The following is an 18,370-nucleotide window of genomic DNA, read 5'->3' on the forward strand; positions in this document are numbered from 1 at the left end:
GAGCAACTACTCTCAATTGAGAAATTTCAATCACTCAGAGCTTATCGTATTCAGAATTCACACACCCACAATCTTTGATTACCATTGATTCCACACATTTCTCATCTTCCCTCCTACAGATCAACCCATCCTCTCTTGTGACCGAATTTACTCTGGAACGGTCATTGTCTTGATTTAGGCCGGAGTACTACAGATTGATCTCTCGAATCTAAAGCACCCCCTTTGCAGCGGTGCATCTGTGTGAGGTTTAACATCTCGCTCGGTTCGAGGAGTCTCCTCCGTACGGTCGTCTCCTCAATTCCTTAAAAACCAGCAAATCGTTTTTCCCCATCTACACATATATTCAATATAACATCATCCACAAATTCTAAAATCCATTGAATCCCAAAATTGCATATGCATACAATCCATCAGTGTTCAGAATGGATACCCATCAGCAAAAGAGCGGATGAGTAGTATTAAATTTGTGAATTCGGTCCCAAATGTTCACCGCTACAGTTTCATGTGAATTCGTAATGAAATGCTGATGGACACCATCACAGCCCGGTTTCTAGTATGGGCTATAAGCCCGGTTAGACTCTTCTATATAATAGAGTGTGTGTGAGTGTGTCAGTTGTTAGTGTGCAGTGTGTGTGTGCCGAGCACGTGTGAGACTGATGTCGAGAGAAAAGATAATTGAGTACATAAATCGAGTCCGTCCTGTAAAAAACTATCTTCTCTTATTAATCAAATTGATTACAAATCGTTCTCAGTAATCATGTAGACATTCGATTTAGCGAATGCTATCATGGCAGGGGTATCGATCATATCTTCCGCTGACTAAATCTTAAATTCTTTACCAATTTCTTCCGTTGCTGCTGTTCTTCATCATCTTCAATTAGGGTGAAGATTCAAGGAGTTTGTATGGAGAGTTGCTACTGGTGATTACTTGGTGTGAAGTTTGATTTGATCCTGATACTGCAACGTCGTCAATCAGGATTAAACATGTATTTTGGATCTAAAATTCAGTTTTAGGGTTTGAGCTCTTGGTTATTTCGATTTCCTGTGCGGTGTTTGGATTTAATTCTCTTACCTCATCAACTAAAAATCGAATCTCTGCTGGTAATCTCCATCTTAATCTTTAGATTACTTTAGACTTGATATCATGTGTTCAATTTCTACATCACTATCTCAACAAAATTCAATTTCGTCTTCAAATTCTGTTTTCATCATAACTTGGGTACGATTTTCACCTAGTTCTTTTATCAAATCCTACTGGTACTGATTCCTGGATATATTCGATCTGAGCATGCCTATTTCTGCTACAATAGTTAGTTAGGAAGAATATTAATTTTGTTCCATTGGATAGTGGAGATAGATTCTTCTTAAATTCAGTAGAATGTTGGGGTACGTGTGTGTGTTGATTGTTTGCTGCATCATTATGCTTAATTTTGCTTCAGTTAGCTCATCCTCTCAATGTTATTTTGGTACAGTCCTCACAGTGGTGGTATGTGAGTGAGTTGGTTTGTGTGTGCAATGATGGAACTGAGGATGCTGTTTTGGTATTGAAATTGGTGAGATATATAAGTACAGATTGAAGTTCTCTTTGATGAGTCTACATTCAGTTCAGATGTAGCCTGATTTAGTTATCTTTTACTTTCATGTTTGTTATTTTGTGTGATTGAATAATACAAAGTCCAGCTGAGATCATGCTGTCAGTATATCAATAAAAATGTGAATAATTATATATGCAAGGGACTGCAGCTGCAGAGATTTGTGCATTGTTTCATTTTAATGTTGGTAAATAGAGTTGAGAGAGGTTGCTTGGAATGATATAGTAGAATTTGTTGTCACTTGGTGGTGTTATCATAACCAGATATGTTGATTTTGCTGCTGCTCCTTATACTTCTTGCTGGTTCATTAATTTTTTCTCCTGCCACATTTCCAAACCTGCTACAACTTCAGTTCGTACTATTTTCATGAATCAACCGCAACAATTTACTCCATATGTCTCCTGCAACTGGTATTCAATGTGCTAAAGACAACTGGTGTTCAATGTGCTAAAGACAACTGCTCTCTCGTTGATGTATGCAAGCTAATGATGTTAAGGATTTGCAGTGAATATGTTTTGAATGAGCTTTCAGCTCCATTCTGGTAGGAGAATGGTGTGGTTTTCTGCACAACATCCAGGGATAGTTCAATGCAGTCACTACTCCTCTGGCATTCCTGCAATATTTTTTGTTGATTTTGCTGCTGCTAACTTTTCAGTGAACAGGAATCCCACTTCTCTGTGTGCAAGAGCTGCTAATAATGATAAATTCCTACTTATGGTTTACTATTTCTCTTGCACTGTCTCAATCCAGAAATACAACATCACCTATTTTTCCACTACCTGCATACTTCTGATTTCACATGCTGCTTGGGGTCATCTCACAGAATTTTGGTTGCCTGTTGTTGCTTACTGTGATGTGCTTGTGCGTGAACTGGTGCTGCTAAACTTGAATATTCTACAGTCAGCCTTGATTGCATTTTCCCTACTGTATGCTCTCCTGCAACCACTCATAATGGCCCTATTACACTGCAACTTCTGCTCCAACTACAACTGTTGTTTCTTGTGCCACTGCCAAGTCTGCTGCGCTTTCTACAACACCTGGCATATTCTACGACTACCATTCCATTTTAGCTTCCTTTGGGAGATTAATGTTGTCCTTCAGAATTTTCTTTGTCCGTTCTCTTTGTTGCGGGCTGGTATGAATCTTTACAGGGACGCTTTGTTGGTTGCTTCACCAATTGCTACCCATACTTCTAGTGCAAGTATTTTTATCTACAGAAAAGTTTCTTTCTGCATCAATACTGCCTCCTCCAACTGAACATTCTACACCAACTGAAATTCATACTTCTTCCTACTGTTTCCCCATCTATTATAGATAAAGAGTGTGTGTGCTGGTTTGTGTGTGAGTGTGTCAGTTGTTAGTGCAATCTCATGTTGTCTTTTACAGACCAATTGAGATTGAGGGAGGGTAATACAATGTGTGTGAGTGTATCAGTTGTTAGTGTGCAGTGTGTGTGTGCCGAGCACGTGTGAGACTGATGTCGAGAGAAAAGAGAATTCAGTACATAAACTCGAGTCCGTACTGTAAACAACTATCTTCTCTTATTAATCAAATTGATTACAAATCGTTCTCAGTAATCATGTAGACGTCCGATTTATTGAATGCTATCACTATATTGGTAACTTGTTGATATTACAAGAAGGAGTTGATGATTTATTTTATTTAAATCAAATTAAGCATTTTATCTGGATAAAATTTGATTTGATTAAGATTTATAACAACTGTATGAGTTTGCTTTGAGCAATTGACTGAAGGACGGAGACCCATTCAGAGGATAATGATTTTAACAGGTTTGGTAGGTTACTGACACTAGGTTCATTTTGACCAGGACTTTATATGAGCCATCTTATGGCCCTTGCAAGCGCTTAAGGGTCGTATCTAGTATCCCTCCTGTAGGCAATTTGGTAGCCTAGTTAGTAAGTTCGATCATTCGCGAATTTTTCCGTATTCCGAATTTTACCGTCTTATTCGCGTACGTTTGCAACTCCGAACCCAAGTCGCGTATTATGTGGCATTCCCGGATTATTCACGAATCGTTCACGAATTTTACGTATCCCGAATGATACGTCCGCTTAATTCGCCATAAATTCTTTAGCTTTTACTTTTCAAAGACCCCACTTTTTGGGATTTACTGCCTCCCGAGCATGCACGACCGAATATTAGACGTGTTGTAATTTTTATGAAACAAAAACGACTAAAGAGATTTGAAGGTGAAGGTGAGAGAGATCTCAAACTCACTAACCAAACATCTAAACCACCATACGACGTCCTCTTGGATAACTAATGTTGTATATATTATTAATATCATCATATTAAGTTTATTTTTTCTTTAAATAACTCACACATATGCATAAAAATTGGTCTATGACCTTATAAATACAAATTATTTGTTATATATAGATACCGAATTTTCAGAGCCGAACTCACATTTATAAATCGAATTATACACGTACTATGCCGTTCCGAATTACTAACGAATCACGTCCCGTTGACCGAATTTTGGACCGAATCTGGATTTTACAAAACCGTATAATACTCGTACGTTTGCCGTTCCGTACGTTTGCCGAATCCCGAATTGCTAACTAGGTATGGTAGTAGAAATTATATCACAAAATTGGTTAAAAAGACCAAAATCAAGAATTTTTGGGTGAAAAAGACTTGTACATTTTGATACTGTTTAAATGGACAAAAATTAAAAAGATATTGTTCAAATGGACAAAAATATAAAAATAGCCAGGATGTAACCAGTTTCATCCTACCCATTTTCAAATATTTTTTCTTATTTTTAATTTATATCAGGATGCATCCAGTTTCATCCTTGTTATTTTTTAAGTTTAAGCCGCGATGAATCTAGTTTCATCCTTGTTATTATTTTTTGTCCATTTCACTCATACTAAATTTTACTCGTCCATTTGAACCATGTTTTAAATTTTTTTGGACAAATGACCCATTTTCCGAAATTATATTGGGCTAGAGGTAAATCTACGCTTGACTTACATATGTAGATTTACCTCGTTACTATCAGCAAGTTGCTCTTGATGACGATATATGATCATTAGTACCTCCACGAATTGTAACAAGACGGATCTAGGTATGGGCTGGTGAAAGATAATTGTTCTTACTTGCCACTCTTCATGACGGTCTCAATGTTTCAGGCATACTCCACGGCACATCGCTTGATGTTATATCGACTATATTGTTTCAATCCAAAACAATCATTTCTCTCAAAAAAGATCCACTCCAAATAACTCTGCCGTGATCTAAGTTTATATACCAATACTAAAGTTTTGACTAGAGAAATGAAAAATCGTGTATAAAAAAACAATGTACATATGGGGAATATCAGAATTAATTACCATCCATTCCCATAATAAGGAGATTCATTGAACATTGCCTTCCTTCTTTGGTACTGTATAGATTTTATATTGTGTAAATGGTCCCCTGTCAAATATTCAATACCACCCCCCAATGACGATGTTGATTCCTTTTATTCCTAAAAAAGATTTTTCTTCTATACTTTGGATATCTTTTGCATGCCCATTTGGATTTGAATCTAGTGGTCGTACCAAATTTATTTCTTAAATAAATGGGTGGAGGAGCAATGGGGAATGTTGTTCCGGTACTCATTCGCGTTTGGTGGCTTATTTGGCCAAACTGCGCTGTTATCCTACGTGTTTATGAGTATAGATTTAAGAGGGGAATCATTAAAGTGTTGATGGTTTTTAAAGCTGTTAGCCCACTGTATCAGATGAAGGAAATGGTTGTTTTGGTTTAAATGCTCAAGTGGGATGATTAGTTAATGCTTAACTTTAGCACTATAGAAAGGGAAACAAATTAGTTGAGAAATTTAGTACCATATTTAATCTGTGAATCCAATATATATGGTCGCTTTTATGGTTTGATATCGACAGGGGGGGCTCTATGGGCAGTTCACACCTGCTACTACCTTTGTGACATGTTGTTGAAGTTTGCATTTCGTTGGACGTTTTATCAAAATTGGCAAAGGGAACTTCAAAAACCGAAGAAAGATGGTTACATTAGGTTGGTGTTTATTTTGTTTGTCTTCATCCGTATTTGACAATTGATGATACTCCTTGTAGGCATTCACATGTAAATCCTCGAATAAAGTCATTGAAATTGGTTATTTGATTTGTTTATCAGAAATCACAAGAAATTATGCGTCCACACTAATTTGTATTTTATTTTTTTTTGTTTCTGGAAGTTAAAAAGCAGTTACCACAGTATATCTAAATTATGGGACAGACGCTTAACTGATGGATCATTTACTAGTCAATTCATTCTGTTTTGAATGAATGAACTTTGATTTTGTGCTTTAGATAGAAATTTGCACGCTGTTTCCTCGCATCATTGTTATAAGAAATTTCTTGGATATTTTGACGGCTCTCCCGTTAGCATCACAAATGCTCTAAAGTTGGCTTGCCTGTACTAAGAGACGATGCTGCATGTTCTTATCACTTCAATCATACTGTAGGTTCCTACTTTGGATGCATCGTGTTACTAAAAAGTAAGAAAACTCAAGCAAAGATCCACGTGTCGCAAAGTTGATCATAATTTTTTAACTCGATATGTTCGAAGACTACTTCATTCTCAAAATCCTAGTAACATTTAACACTTGTAAATGGGCCGGTTACTCTTTCTTTTGGTGTTTACAAATCTACCAAATTTGCAGTTTCTTTTACAAATCTAGATCTTGTTTCAAGTTTTTGCAATATTGTACACAACTGGTCGTAAAATATACGCCAGGACCGTTTTACAACGGTCGAGAAAAAATTCAATTTTTTTTTTGGATTTTTTCTTGAACGTATTCTGATCTTAACTATAAATTTTGTGAATCATTTTAGCTCAAAATTTCAAACCAAATATGAATTTTTCTCGCGTCTTATAAATGACGAAAATTTCAATATCATCCACTTCAGTTGAGGAACCTGCTAATCCAGACGGAAATCTAGGAACTGATATACTAACTGAGTTTTGACATTCCAATCCTGAAGCAGTTGATAAGACTGGCGTAACTGAATGATTTGCTTCTAGTGTAATTGAAACACTTCTATTTCTGCTAAAATTCAATATAAATTGTTCTTGCATTTTTGCAGATGATGAAAAATTAATTACTGCGAAAATATAATGTGAATTTTGTCGCATTTTTCTGATAACAAAAAATTAATTGCAGTGAAAATTCATAGCACCTTGTTTAACAGAAAATTTATTACAGTGAAAATTCGTAGCACCTTGTTTTCAAGGTGGTTCGAATTTTTACCGCATACAAGGCCTCACAATAAATGCAAAGGACTGAAATTTAATTTGTAAGAGAAGTGTGTCCAATGTACAGGAATTATAAAAGCGGGCGTATAAATTGGCTTACGTTACCACAAAACACATGTTTGTATAGGTTCAGAGTCTCAGACAAATTAAAAAGAAGTTTTTATTTTTTCTCCACTGGGTCGGCAAATAACGCCGAATTCTTAACCGATTCAGAAGAAAAACTACTCTCTCAAGAACACTGAAGCACAAAGAAACCGTTTATTACTCGTCAGTTGTATATTAACCCTAAAAATGGAGGTAATAATTTAGGGTTTTTTTATTCAGAAATCCCCAAAATAATTCCTCTCTTATCTTTAGGGTTCAATGGAAATGCCAGGAAGAAGAACTAATTATTCATTGCTCAATCAATTCCCACCTGAAGATGATAAGAAATTTCTCCCTCCTCTAGGTGTTGGTGGTGGGAATCAATTTTATGAATCTTTATCTGGTGAGAAGAATAAAGGGAATTGGGATGGAAATGGAGGAGATCAGAGAAGAATGGGTGGTGGTGGTGGTGGCGGCGGAGGTGGAGGTGGTGGTGGTGGATTATTCCCATCATCATTAGGATTACAAAGGCAATCAAGTGGGAGTAGTTTTGGTGAAACTTTATCTGGTGAATATTATATCCCAACTATGTCTAATTCAATGGTTAATGATCCAGAAATTGATGTATTGAGATTGAAAAGTGGAATTGAAGCTGCTGCTGCTACTGCTACTAATGGATCTTCATCTACTACTTCTAAAAGCTGGGCACAACAAACTGAAGAGAGTTATCAATTGCAATTAGCTTTAGCTTTAAGACTTTCTTCTGAAGCTACTTGTGCTGATGATCCTAATTTCTTGGATCCTGTTCCTGATGAATCAAATATCAGAAATTCGACTAATTCGTCTTCTCCGGAAGCTATGTCTCATCGGTTCTGGGTAAGAATTTTGATTTTGATTTTGATTTTGAATTTGTTAAATTAGGTTTTTTTTTTCATTTCCCCCCATTGATGCCGAAACAATTGTTTTACATCGTTACTGAATTCAGATTTTAAGATTTTAGGTTATGTATAGTGAATTATTTGGAATTCATAGGAATTATTAGTGATCAAGAGAAGTTTGGTCTTTTACTCTTTTGTAGTTGTTTAACTGAGATGGATGATATGGAATGAGAACTCGGATTCAGATAAACCGGGGACATCTGTGTGGGTTATCATTTTGATTTTAGTTTGAAGAGATTTCTACTACATAGAAATTCAACTCTTGTATGTTGGAAGTGTTGGCAATAGCTTATGTTAATTCATGTGTACCAGGTGAATGGTTGTTTATCTTACTTTGACAAGGTTCCAGATGGGTTTTATTTGATCCATGGGATGGATTCATATGTGTGGACGATGTGTACGGATATACAAGAGCATGGTAGGGTCCCAACAATTGAATCACTTAAAGCGGTTGATAGTGATTCATCTATTGAAGTTGTTTTGATCGATAAAAGCAGTGATCCAAGTTTAATTGAGCTACAAAATAGAGTTATTAGTCTTTCTCGGAGTTGTGTTACCACAAAAGAGGTAGTCGATCAGCTTGCCAAGCTCGTATGCATTCACATGGGGTGAGTTTTGTAGACTGATCCTACAACGTGTCTTATCTCTACCTATAATTGGTTTTAGTAACTGCTTTTTTCTTTTCTTTTGTTATCACAAGGGATACAGCTTCTAATGGAGAAGATCTTTTGGTTTCCCGCTGGAAGGAGTGTAGCCAAGTATTAAAAGATTGCTTAGGCTCTGTTGTTGTCCCAATGGGAAGCCTGTCAGTTGGTGTATGCCGGCATCGTGCTCTGCTATTCAAAGTAAAAATTTGTAACTTCTCATTTTAAATATTATTGAGTACACTCTGCTATAAGTTGAGGTTGGTCTTTTCCACACCACTACACATAGGGAGTTTGGTCAACATTTTCGCTTTTCACCAAATCTGTCTCAAGTCCTAAAGGTCTAATAAATATTTTTTCCCCGAATATCCAGATTTTAGCAGACACAATTGATTTACCTTGTCGAATTGCCAAGGGGTGCAAGTATTGCAGGAGAAATGATGCTGCCTCCTGTCTAGTACGGTTTGGTCTTGACCGGTATGATATTACTGCTGCCATCTAAATATATGTTGTTACCATACGCGTTTGTTAAATATCAAAATTGTCTTCCTGGAAATGGTACGAAATTTACCGTTTGATGCCGCCCTTTGGCATTATGTATTTCAGGGAATACTTAGTTGATCTGCTTGGGAAGCCAGGATGCTTATGTGAACCTGATTCCTTACTCAATGGCCCATCATCTATCTCAATCGCTTCACCATTGCGTCTTCCTAGATATAAACCATTTGAAATGTCAGAGAGTTTCACTTCATTGGCCAAGCAGTATTTCCAGGACTGTCAGTCAATCAACCTTATTTTCAGCGATGCTCCTACAGGTTAGGCCTGTTTATGCTCTGCAATTTATCTAGATATCTGTTGCAATTATGTTTCTGAGTGACCTACCTTGGGTTTCCTGGCTGCATACAAGCTGGAATCAAGATTTTAAAAAAATGTTAATGCGATACAACGTGTGGCATCAATGCGTAGCCTCAGGTTGATAAAATAAAATGCTAGAAAATAGAAATAAATAATCATTACCCACAAAATGCTAAAAGAAAAAAAAATTAAATAGGAGACAGATTATAAAACTAGAAGTAACTAAGAATTGAGTTGTTCACATGCTACAGTACAACCTCCACCTTGGGACTTTTCAACTTCAACACATGTGTTCTTTGATAGTGTCTGTATAGGTAGGGACTAAAAGTTATATTTTAAGGGTTTAAAGTGAAAAGAATGAAAAACTCATCAAAGCCCAGGTTTTGGACTATTAAAACCCAAAAGCGTGCGTTAAAAAAAGTGGTCAGCTACAAGACTAGATGCGCTAGCATCAAGGCAGCAAAATAGTGAAACATAAATATGGTCTTCAAGGACTGACTGGGGGTTTTATCTTGTTAGTAAGCGTCATTGTTATTCACTCCTCGTTGAGCAAAATAAGTGTTATTAGTATTACAGACTCTGTTCAAATTTAGATCGGGGAAGGGCATGTCTGATTGTAGGCATTAGACTTATGAGTCAATGTTGATATATAACATGCATAGATGAACTGTCCAATCTTTGTTTCAGGTGTAAATGATGGAAGTTCCACGCCACCTCTGCATCAAGGATTTTCTCGACCCAGTAGTCGTGATAGAGGAGATATCATGCTGCAAAGTTCATCTGGTCCTGCTGAAAGTGTTATCTCAGTAGACTTGAGAGATCCTATGCTGCTGAAACACACCCCACCAACTGGGAACAGGGACGGGCAAGCAATTGTGCCTGTGTCTGATCCAAGGATTGGTATGAATAGAGATCTAAGGTACATGCAGGGCAGATCGAGTAATGATCTTTCCTTTGACATTGAAGACTTGGACATTCCATGGAGTGAGCTTGAGTTGAAGGAGAAAATTGGAGCAGGTATTCTCTTTAACTCGAACAACATAAATGATAAAAAAAAAATTCAGGAATTTTTTTCTTTTTGGTTTTACATAATTATGTACTCAGTAAACTTGTGTATTCTGGTTCTACAATAACGGTTGTATTGGACTTAACTGATTGAATTCATCCAGGTTCTTTTGGAACGGTGCATCGTGCTGATTGGAACAGTTCGGTAAGGACAAAATTTTTTGCCATTTGCTTCACAACAATAATTTTTTTTTCGTGTATTATGAATTTGTATTGATGTGGTAACCTTCGGTTCACTTGATTAAGGAACATTAGCATTGAATGGCACCGTAACTCTTTACAATCTTGTAATATCAGTTCCATGTCTAAAATATACTGGCACGCCTCCATGTTGATTCCATCATGATAATGTAAATTAGTGGGGCTGTCAAGATTTTTTGGTTTTGTTATATTAGGGCTAAGGACATAACAGAATAAAGTAAACTAAGGGTGAGGCTTGCGGTGCAGTGTTTCCTCGTAAAGGCACCCTTTGCCTCACATACTCTATATAGTATATTCCTTCTCCAGTTCCCCCAAACAGAGTCTTTGCCTCACAGACCTTAACGTACTTCATAAGTATTACATCAGATTTTGACATTTCGATCCATTTGTTTGTTATTCATGAGATGCATATCATTTTCAGGAGGTTGCTGTGAAGATTCTCATGGAACAAGACTTCCATGTTGAGCGCTTCAAGGAATTCATAAGGGAGGTATGCAGCTAAATTCTTATCTTATCTAAAAAATGACCAAGATTTGTGTTTGAGTTCTAGCAAAAACTAAGTAATGCCCGCAAGTTTTTCCAAAGTCTCCATTCCCTATTGCATTTCCATCATCTGTTTTCTTATGAGGTTTCTAAGTTGTGATATCTCTGTTTCTGCAAGGTCGCAATTATGAGAAGGCTGCGGCATCCAAATATTGTCCTGTTTATGGGTGCTGTCACTCGACCCCCGAACTTATCCATTGTCACGGAATATTTGTCAAGGTCCCTGTCTTTCTTTTCCTATATATCATTAGGGCTCGAAATCTATTTGCCACTTAAATAAAATAAAATCAGCTCATTGAAATAATTAGGTGTTGGCCTTTTGAGTTGCAGAGGCAGCTTATATAGACTTTTGCATAAATCTGGATCAAGGGAACTGTTGGACGAGAAGCGTCGGTTAAGTATGGCCTTTGATGTGGTATGCCTCACAGTCTATGCTTTAATCCTGGTTTCTAAATTATGTTTGTTTTGTGCCTTAGAGCTGGATAAAGGTTATTATTATTTCCTTCCAACCATCGAACTATGAAGTGCTTTCTTCCAGTTTACTTGTATAAGAATGCGGTATCTTTGTGCAGGCAAAGGGAATGAATTATCTTCATCGACATAATCCTCCCATTGTTCATCGAGATCTGAAATCTCCAAATCTTCTGGTGGACAAAAAGTACACAGTGAAGGTAGGAGTGAGATTTATGGATGTTGTATAGGATAATATAGAATCTCCACCTCGTGGAAGTGTTTTTTATATTATTCAGCTGTTGAATGCCTTTTAAATTCACCTTAGTCTTTACTTGCATTTGGGTTGGGGGATTTTCACTATTTTCTTTGCCTAGCTATTTGGGATTTGTAGGTAAACCAAGCCTCTTTTTATAAAAGAAGATTCCAAAACACAAAATATATTAAGTTCTCCTAGCTTCCTTATTCTTTACTGGTTTGCTTGTGAATTTTATTAGCTTATGTTCTTTCTTTAATTGCTCCATTTAATTGTTCTGGAATGTTATTCTTTCACCCAGGTGTGCGATTTCGGGCTTTCCCGCTTAAAGGCGAACACATTTTTATCGTCCAAATCAGTAGCAGGCACTGTAAGTTTTCTTTAATGCTTTTCTTGCTCAATTTGTTGAAGCAGTCTCCACGCATGATTTAGGTCTGAGTTTGTTTTTCTATTATCCATAGCCCGAGTGGATGGCACCAGAAGTTCTCCGCGATGAACCGTCAAATGAGAAGTCTGATATTTACAGTTTCGGTGTGATCTTATGGGAGCTTGTTACAATGCAACCACCTTGGGTTAATTTAAATGCAGCACAGGTTTGTTTGTGAGCTTGTTCACTGGTAATGTTACTGCTTTTTAGTGAAACTATAATATAGATGCAAATATGATCGGGGATACGTGAAAGTGGAAACCATCTGTTTTCTGATCAGAAGACAAGATTTTGTTAATTGACACTTACCTAAACTGAAACTGCGAGCATATGAAGTTCTGAAATGAGTTTTCGTAACTCGCTAGAAAGAGCTTTAGAATTATTAGCACGCTTACAGCGAGCTTCGTTATTTGTTACTTAAGTACAGGTGAACGGATTGATTTGAAATCTGCAGACTAAAAACAGACAAATTCCCCAAGATTTTGATTGTAAATCATCAGTCACTGATTAAGATCATTGATATTTGTTGTGGAGTATGGCCTTCTGACTCTCTTCTTGCAGGTGGTAGCGGCTGTAGGTTTCAAGAATAGAAGGCTCGACATTCCAAATAATGTGAATCCCCAAGTTGCCGAGTTAATCGAGGCTTGCTGGGCCTAGTGAGTGGAAATTCTGTGCTCTTTATTCTTACTTTCTGTCTCTGTGGTGCTCTTGCTCTCTCATGCCCATATGCTCACAAATACATACGTGGATGCGTTTTTAATTTTAAATTCTACTGGGTAAACTGCAGTGAGCCGTGGAAGCGCCCTTCTTTTGCTAGTATCATGGAAACATTAAAGGCAATGATCAAGCCTCCTACACCGCCATCTCTTCGTTCAGATGCATCTCGGCTAAACTGAGGTCTAAACTGATATATAAGAAGTTTCCACGCTCTCTTGATAGTCTTTTGATGATCTGACAAGTTGGAGAGGAGGGCCTGCATTGCTTGGATTACCTAAGGTACGTCATATCCAGACCTGTAAGAGGTCTCCTACCATCTAAAATCGTACTCAGTTGAATCCCAACTGTAAAAATAAATTGATTTCCGATGATCATAACATTTTGTTTTTAATGCTTTGCAGGACATCGAAGTGTGCATATAAAGTTAATCATTTTACCCATTGCATTGTCACCAATTGAGAGTGAAGATTTATTACCCTATTCTAGGCCCCAATTTCTCGTGGTCCAAGGAGATGGCATAATATCTGTACAAATAATTTTGTATGTAAACATTACTTATGTGTAATTAAAGAAAAACAAAAAATAATAGAAGCTAAAAATGTGATGCATCAGTAGGGTTGGCTTTAGAAACAACATGTCAGCCGGGCACTTCATGGATTACTAGTGCTATCGAACACAGTACAGGAGGTTCCATCTTTACAAGCAGTCTTAGACTCGTCACTTGTCCAACTCTTTGAAAACGCTGGCATCCCTCAGAATCTTCTTTCCTAGAAGATTTAAGTGTAGTGATGATGCTCTGCCTAGACGGTAGACAGTAAACTCTGAGCCAGATGCAATCTGTGACTTACACAAGATGATCTTACTCCAAGCAAAGTGATGTAATGTTTGCAAAAATAGACACTAGAGTTGTTATATATATCTTATTGTAGGGTTTTCAGCCGTTAAACTACCTGCACTGTTGCCTGTAAACTTAAACTTGTGTGGTTGCTGTGGGAGGGCAAGTGAACTAGTAAAGTGGACGGACTCGAAGCCTATAGAGTCAAGAGGGTCCATTGTCAATCATCCGTCCAAAGGATGGAAATATCAGTGCAGAAACTCAGCTTTAGGCCACCGCTCAAAGGCACCACACTGCAGCAACCGTTTATTCCATCTCCCCCGGAAGACAGTTTATTACTCTCTCATGCCAACTTCATGTGACACGTAGATCATCCGTGGTTCATTTATGCTTCATTTTGTTGGCTCATCAATGATTCATTAGCATTAGACATGTCAGGTTTCAAAATCACTTGAATAAATATATATTTACATGTACTATCAGATTTCTAAAGGAAGATCAATGAATTCAGAAACTAAAGGCGACCCAGGCGACCCAAAATGGAAGATTAAGATGGTGGAGTAAACTAAGGTGGTCGCTGGATCAATAGCTTTTATGAATTTTGATTACACTTGGGTTTGGATGAAGAATCCAAATACCAATATGAATTTAGAAAGTGGAGAAGCTTAATCTATAAAAGCTACATCATCATTATTAAACCGATGGCACCCGAGTTATAGAGCACAAGAAAACTATTTATAAATATATGCATGTCCTACAATTAGATAAACCTGGGTTACAGATTCTTATAAAAAAAATGATACACCGAGGTTGCAAGATACACCGAGGTTGCAAGATGGTTATATAAAATATCTGTTTTTGATTTTAGGTACATTTTTGTAACCATTCATTTTAATAGATTTGGGTAGTTTAATTTTTATCAACTTCAGCTCTCGGACATTTGTACGGAAGGGCTTCCCATCCCCTTTAGATTTTCTCCTTGACAATGAAGTTCACCGCAGACTACCGACCCATGTGATTTTGTAGCTAACCTACTCCCCTGGTAAGTATTTAATGGACTCGTGCAGCTGCTGCAGCACTGTCAAAGAACATAAGATGAGTTAAAATGTCAGATTACACGTCAAAATTCTTTTAATGGATTTTTCTTTCCCGATTATACCAACCGATAATCTTTTAAAAACGGTACGTATCTTGAAGATTTGGGTTCAAAATATTCTCGTGCCAAAAATGTTAATGTGTAATGAAGTTAGATTACTTGATTCCCATAATCAACTCTTTATACATTCCCCATTCCACTATACATACAAATCTTCTCGATAGATCAAAGTATAATTCAATTTCAAGACAAAGAAAAAGAAGAAAAAATGGATTCATCGGTTGCCTACCTAATCTCTACTCTTTCCCTTATTTTCATCGTTCAAGAATCATCTATTCTTGTATTAGGAGACGCTGGATTGATCCAATCTACTTGTCAAAAGACGCGGTTATCTGATCTCTGTACATCTACACTAAATGCCGATCCGTCCAGTCAAGAAGCCAATATGCTAGGTCTAGCCAATATTACGGTTAATGTTGCAAAAACCAGAGATACGAACATATCAAAATACATACTCGACGAGCTTGTTAAATCTTATACTGATGCAAACGCAGTTAAAGTGGTCACAGGATGCAGTGAGTTTTATGGATATGCAAAGGAGATGCTTGAAGCATCTGTTTGGGTTATGATCTTGCCGACGCACTTTTTGCATTGAATGCTGCTTCTAAACGTGCTGATGAATGCACAGATTCTTTTAGCTCAGCCACTCCTCCACTAGCTTATCCTGATGGATTGGCACAAAGGCAACGCGATTTTCAGAATCTATGTGGTGTTTCTACTGATATTGTCCAAGTGATTAGGAACTCAAATCCTTAGAGAGACACACTTGCATGTATTTGCATGATATCTATTGATCATTTTAATGTTTGTAGTATTTATTCTGATCTAAACACGAGACTATAATCATTAAATTATTTTTTTGGATGAAATTATTTTCTTTCAAGACAATAGTGGACCACTATGATATCTCATTTAAGGCCTGATTAAGTAGGTTGCTTGTGTTTTGATAGATAGAAGCGAACGTGTTGATAACAGGACAATATGTCACCGCCATGACTCGTATAAGTGATTTGCTTGGTTAAGGTATTACGTTTAACCATCAATTTTTTTTTAGCAATTATGCGCATTTATTATTTTCTATAGTTAATCGTTAAATAAATTATCACATGAATCAGTGGGAGAACGTAAGAATATTTCGATACATAGAAATATCCTATTTGGACATGTAATTACTTTGGTTGATTAAGAATATTGCTAAATATTTCGGTGACTAATTTTTGGGCTTATTTGCTATCATCTCTTCCTTGATGGAAGATCGAGATTGAATGCTAATTCTAAACGCTAGGAACCTTGGTAAAAGGAGGACCAAGGTTCCTAGCGTTTAAAATTAGCACTCAATCTCGACCGTCCATCAAGGAAGAGATAATAGGAAATAAGCTCAAAAATGGCAATATTTAACAATATTCTTAATTAACCAAAGTTATCACATGGCCAAAGAGGATATTTATATGCATAGAAATATTCTTACATTCTCCCAATGGTCCATGTGATAATTTTTTTAACGGTTAATTATAGAAAAACATAAGTGCGCATAATTGCTGAACAAATATAATGGTTAAACCCAATATCTTAACCAAATTATTTGTGCGAGTTATGACGGTGACACATTGTCTTGTTATCAACATGTTCTCTTCCATGTACCACAACACAAGCAACTTACTCAATCAGACATTAATTGGGATATCAAAATGGTCCAACCTCGATATCACATGGACCATTGGAATACTATATGGTCCAACCTCGTTTCCAATCAGACACGATGGTCCAATTAGACATATAAGTATATTGTACAATCCAACCTCGATAGATGGATGTTCATAAATGAATAACCTCGTCAAATAAATAACCATTTTTAAAATAGCAGATGGTGGCATTGTACATTTGGAAATATGCTCGTTTCCGAAATAAGGTAGAGTTTGTAAGAGAAATATATCCCTAAAATATTTGTTTCCAATCCATTACCGTTTGTTTTTATTCTACAAAAATGAGATTCAAAATGGGTGACAGTACGAATCCTCCTCTAAAATAAACCTCAGATGATAGGCACCTTTTGACAGATTTAACACCACAGATCCATTACAGTTAGTCCGCACTTCTGCTAGGCGTACAAAGCAGATGGACAGGATAGAAGCGGTTCACTCATTTCTCAAGGTTCGGGGAGGGGCTGGTCTGTGGGATCCCCCTACGAATGGCCGGTTTTTATCTTGGTTGTTTGCTCGGTGATGTCGCTAATCAATATGAAATATGAGATGACAAATATGAAATCTCTTGAAGATTTGGTAAATTTAATGAAGTTAGATTATTTGATTATTCCCATAATCAACTCTTTATTTCAACATTAACTTTCCCATCCCACTAGACATAAATCTTATCGATAGATCAAAATACAACTCAATTTCAAGACAAGAAAAAGAAAAGAAAAAAATGGCATCGTCAGTTGTCTACCTAATCTCTATTCTTTCCCTCATTTTCATCGTTCAAGAATCTTCTGTTCTTGTATCAGGAGATGATGAATTGATCCACTCTACTTGTCAAAAGACGCGGTCGCCAGAACTCTGTGAAGTATCATTAATCTACAATCCAGCCAGCAAAGAAGCCGATGTAAAAGGTATAACAAAGATTATTACCACTGCTGGGGAAAACAGTGCTTCAGACACAGCTAAATTCATACTCAAATATATTGTTGGTTTCTATACTGACCCAGATGCAGTTGAAGTGGTCACAGGATGCATCAAGTCTTATGATAATGCAAAGACTGCACTTGACATATCAATCGAAGATTTGAGTTCTGATCATCTTGCCAACGCACTTAAAGGATTGGAAATTGGTGCTTCATATGCTGATGATTGCAAAAATTCCTTTAGCTCAGCTAGTCCACCCCTAGAATATCCTGATGTGTTGCGACAAAAGCAACGCTATTTCCAGGATCTATGTGGTGTTTCCAGTGATATTATCCAAGTGCTTAGGTCCTAAATTCCTTAGATAAACACACTTGCATGTATCTGGCATAGTGAGATCACTTGTAATGACTTTTTATAACAGAAAATGGGTTAAATGGACAGAAACCCATCAAACCTGGTTGTGATGGACTGATAAACAATTGTGTTGGGTGAAATGGACAAAAGACACATCATTTTAAATCAGACAATTATATCCTTATCAGTCTTCACCTTCCCCCAAAAACAAAAAGAGATTTCACAACTTCTCTTCTCAAAAACATTGATTTTCTTTTCCGCCATAGATATCATCTTCCTACACCATCTCCACCACCACAAAACCCCAACATCCCCATCGACAACATGATTTTCCTCCACCACCATCAAC

The 18,370-nt window shown here is 36.9% G+C and overlaps 3 protein-coding genes and 1 long non-coding RNA gene across 4 annotated transcripts; all 4 read left to right on the top strand.

Annotated features, from left to right (window-relative positions):
- The first annotated feature begins 707 nt into the window (after positions 1–707).
- On the top strand, positions 708–3,169 carry LOC113309826. Its single transcript, XR_003340765.1, has 2 exons — positions 708–1,101; positions 1,473–3,169. It is a non-coding gene; the product is annotated as an uncharacterized LOC113309826 (long non-coding RNA).
- A 3,828-nt stretch (positions 3,170–6,997) lies between these two features.
- Positions 6,998–13,690, top strand: LOC113309750 (serine/threonine-protein kinase CTR1-like). The gene is made up of 16 exons (XM_026558264.1): positions 6,998–7,835; positions 8,210–8,505; positions 8,598–8,742; positions 8,915–9,018; positions 9,148–9,356; positions 10,084–10,413; positions 10,566–10,606; positions 11,084–11,152; positions 11,324–11,424; positions 11,536–11,620; positions 11,778–11,876; positions 12,213–12,281; positions 12,373–12,504; positions 12,900–12,994; positions 13,126–13,334; positions 13,457–13,690. The coding sequence occupies exons 1-15, from the start codon at positions 7,239–7,241 to the stop codon at positions 13,232–13,234; spliced, it is 2,481 nt and encodes an 826-aa protein (XP_026414049.1). The 5' UTR covers positions 6,998–7,238; the 3' UTR covers positions 13,235–13,334; positions 13,457–13,690.
- A 1,564-nt stretch (positions 13,691–15,254) lies between these two features.
- On the top strand, positions 15,255–15,802 carry LOC113311867 (pectinesterase inhibitor 28-like). Its single transcript, XM_026560662.1, has 2 exons — positions 15,255–15,561; positions 15,675–15,802. The coding sequence occupies exons 1-2, from the start codon at positions 15,255–15,257 to the stop codon at positions 15,800–15,802; spliced, it is 435 nt and encodes a 144-aa protein (XP_026416447.1).
- Positions 15,803–17,470: 1,668 nt separating this feature from the next.
- Positions 17,471–18,019, top strand: LOC113311868 (cell wall / vacuolar inhibitor of fructosidase 2-like). The gene has a single exon (XM_026560663.1). It carries the CDS (start codon positions 17,471–17,473, stop codon positions 18,017–18,019), a length of 549 nt encoding a protein of 182 aa, XP_026416448.1.
- The last annotated feature ends 351 nt before the right edge of the window (positions 18,020–18,370 follow it).

Source organism: Papaver somniferum, chromosome 9 (assembly GCF_003573695.1).
Source record: "Papaver somniferum cultivar HN1 chromosome 9, ASM357369v1, whole genome shotgun sequence".
Taxonomy (NCBI): Eukaryota; Viridiplantae; Streptophyta; class Magnoliopsida; order Ranunculales; family Papaveraceae; genus Papaver; species Papaver somniferum.

What these genes read in the sequence shown, in the direction of transcription:
- LOC113309750 (XM_026558264.1), top strand. Translation starts at nt 7,239, where the DNA reads ATGGAAATGCCAGGAAGAAGAACTAATTATTCATTGCTCAATCAATTC. An exon ending in TTTCAGCGATGCTCCTACAG is followed by an intron (nt 9,357 to 10,083) that starts GTTAGGCCTGTT and finishes TCTTTGTTTCAG; the next exon opens with GTGTAAATGATGGAAGTTCC. An exon ending in ACAAAAAGTACACAGTGAAG is followed by an intron (nt 11,877 to 12,212) that starts GTAGGAGTGAGA and finishes TCTTTCACCCAG; the next exon opens with GTGTGCGATTTCGGGCTTTC.
- LOC113311867 (XM_026560662.1), top strand. Translation starts at nt 15,255, where the DNA reads ATGGATTCATCGGTTGCCTACCTAATCTCTACTCTTTCCCTTATTTTC. An exon ending in TAAAGTGGTCACAGGATGCA is followed by an intron (nt 15,562 to 15,674) that starts GTGAGTTTTATG and finishes ATGAATGCACAG; the next exon opens with ATTCTTTTAGCTCAGCCACT.
- LOC113311868 (XM_026560663.1), top strand. Translation starts at nt 17,471, where the DNA reads ATGGCATCGTCAGTTGTCTACCTAATCTCTATTCTTTCCCTCATTTTC.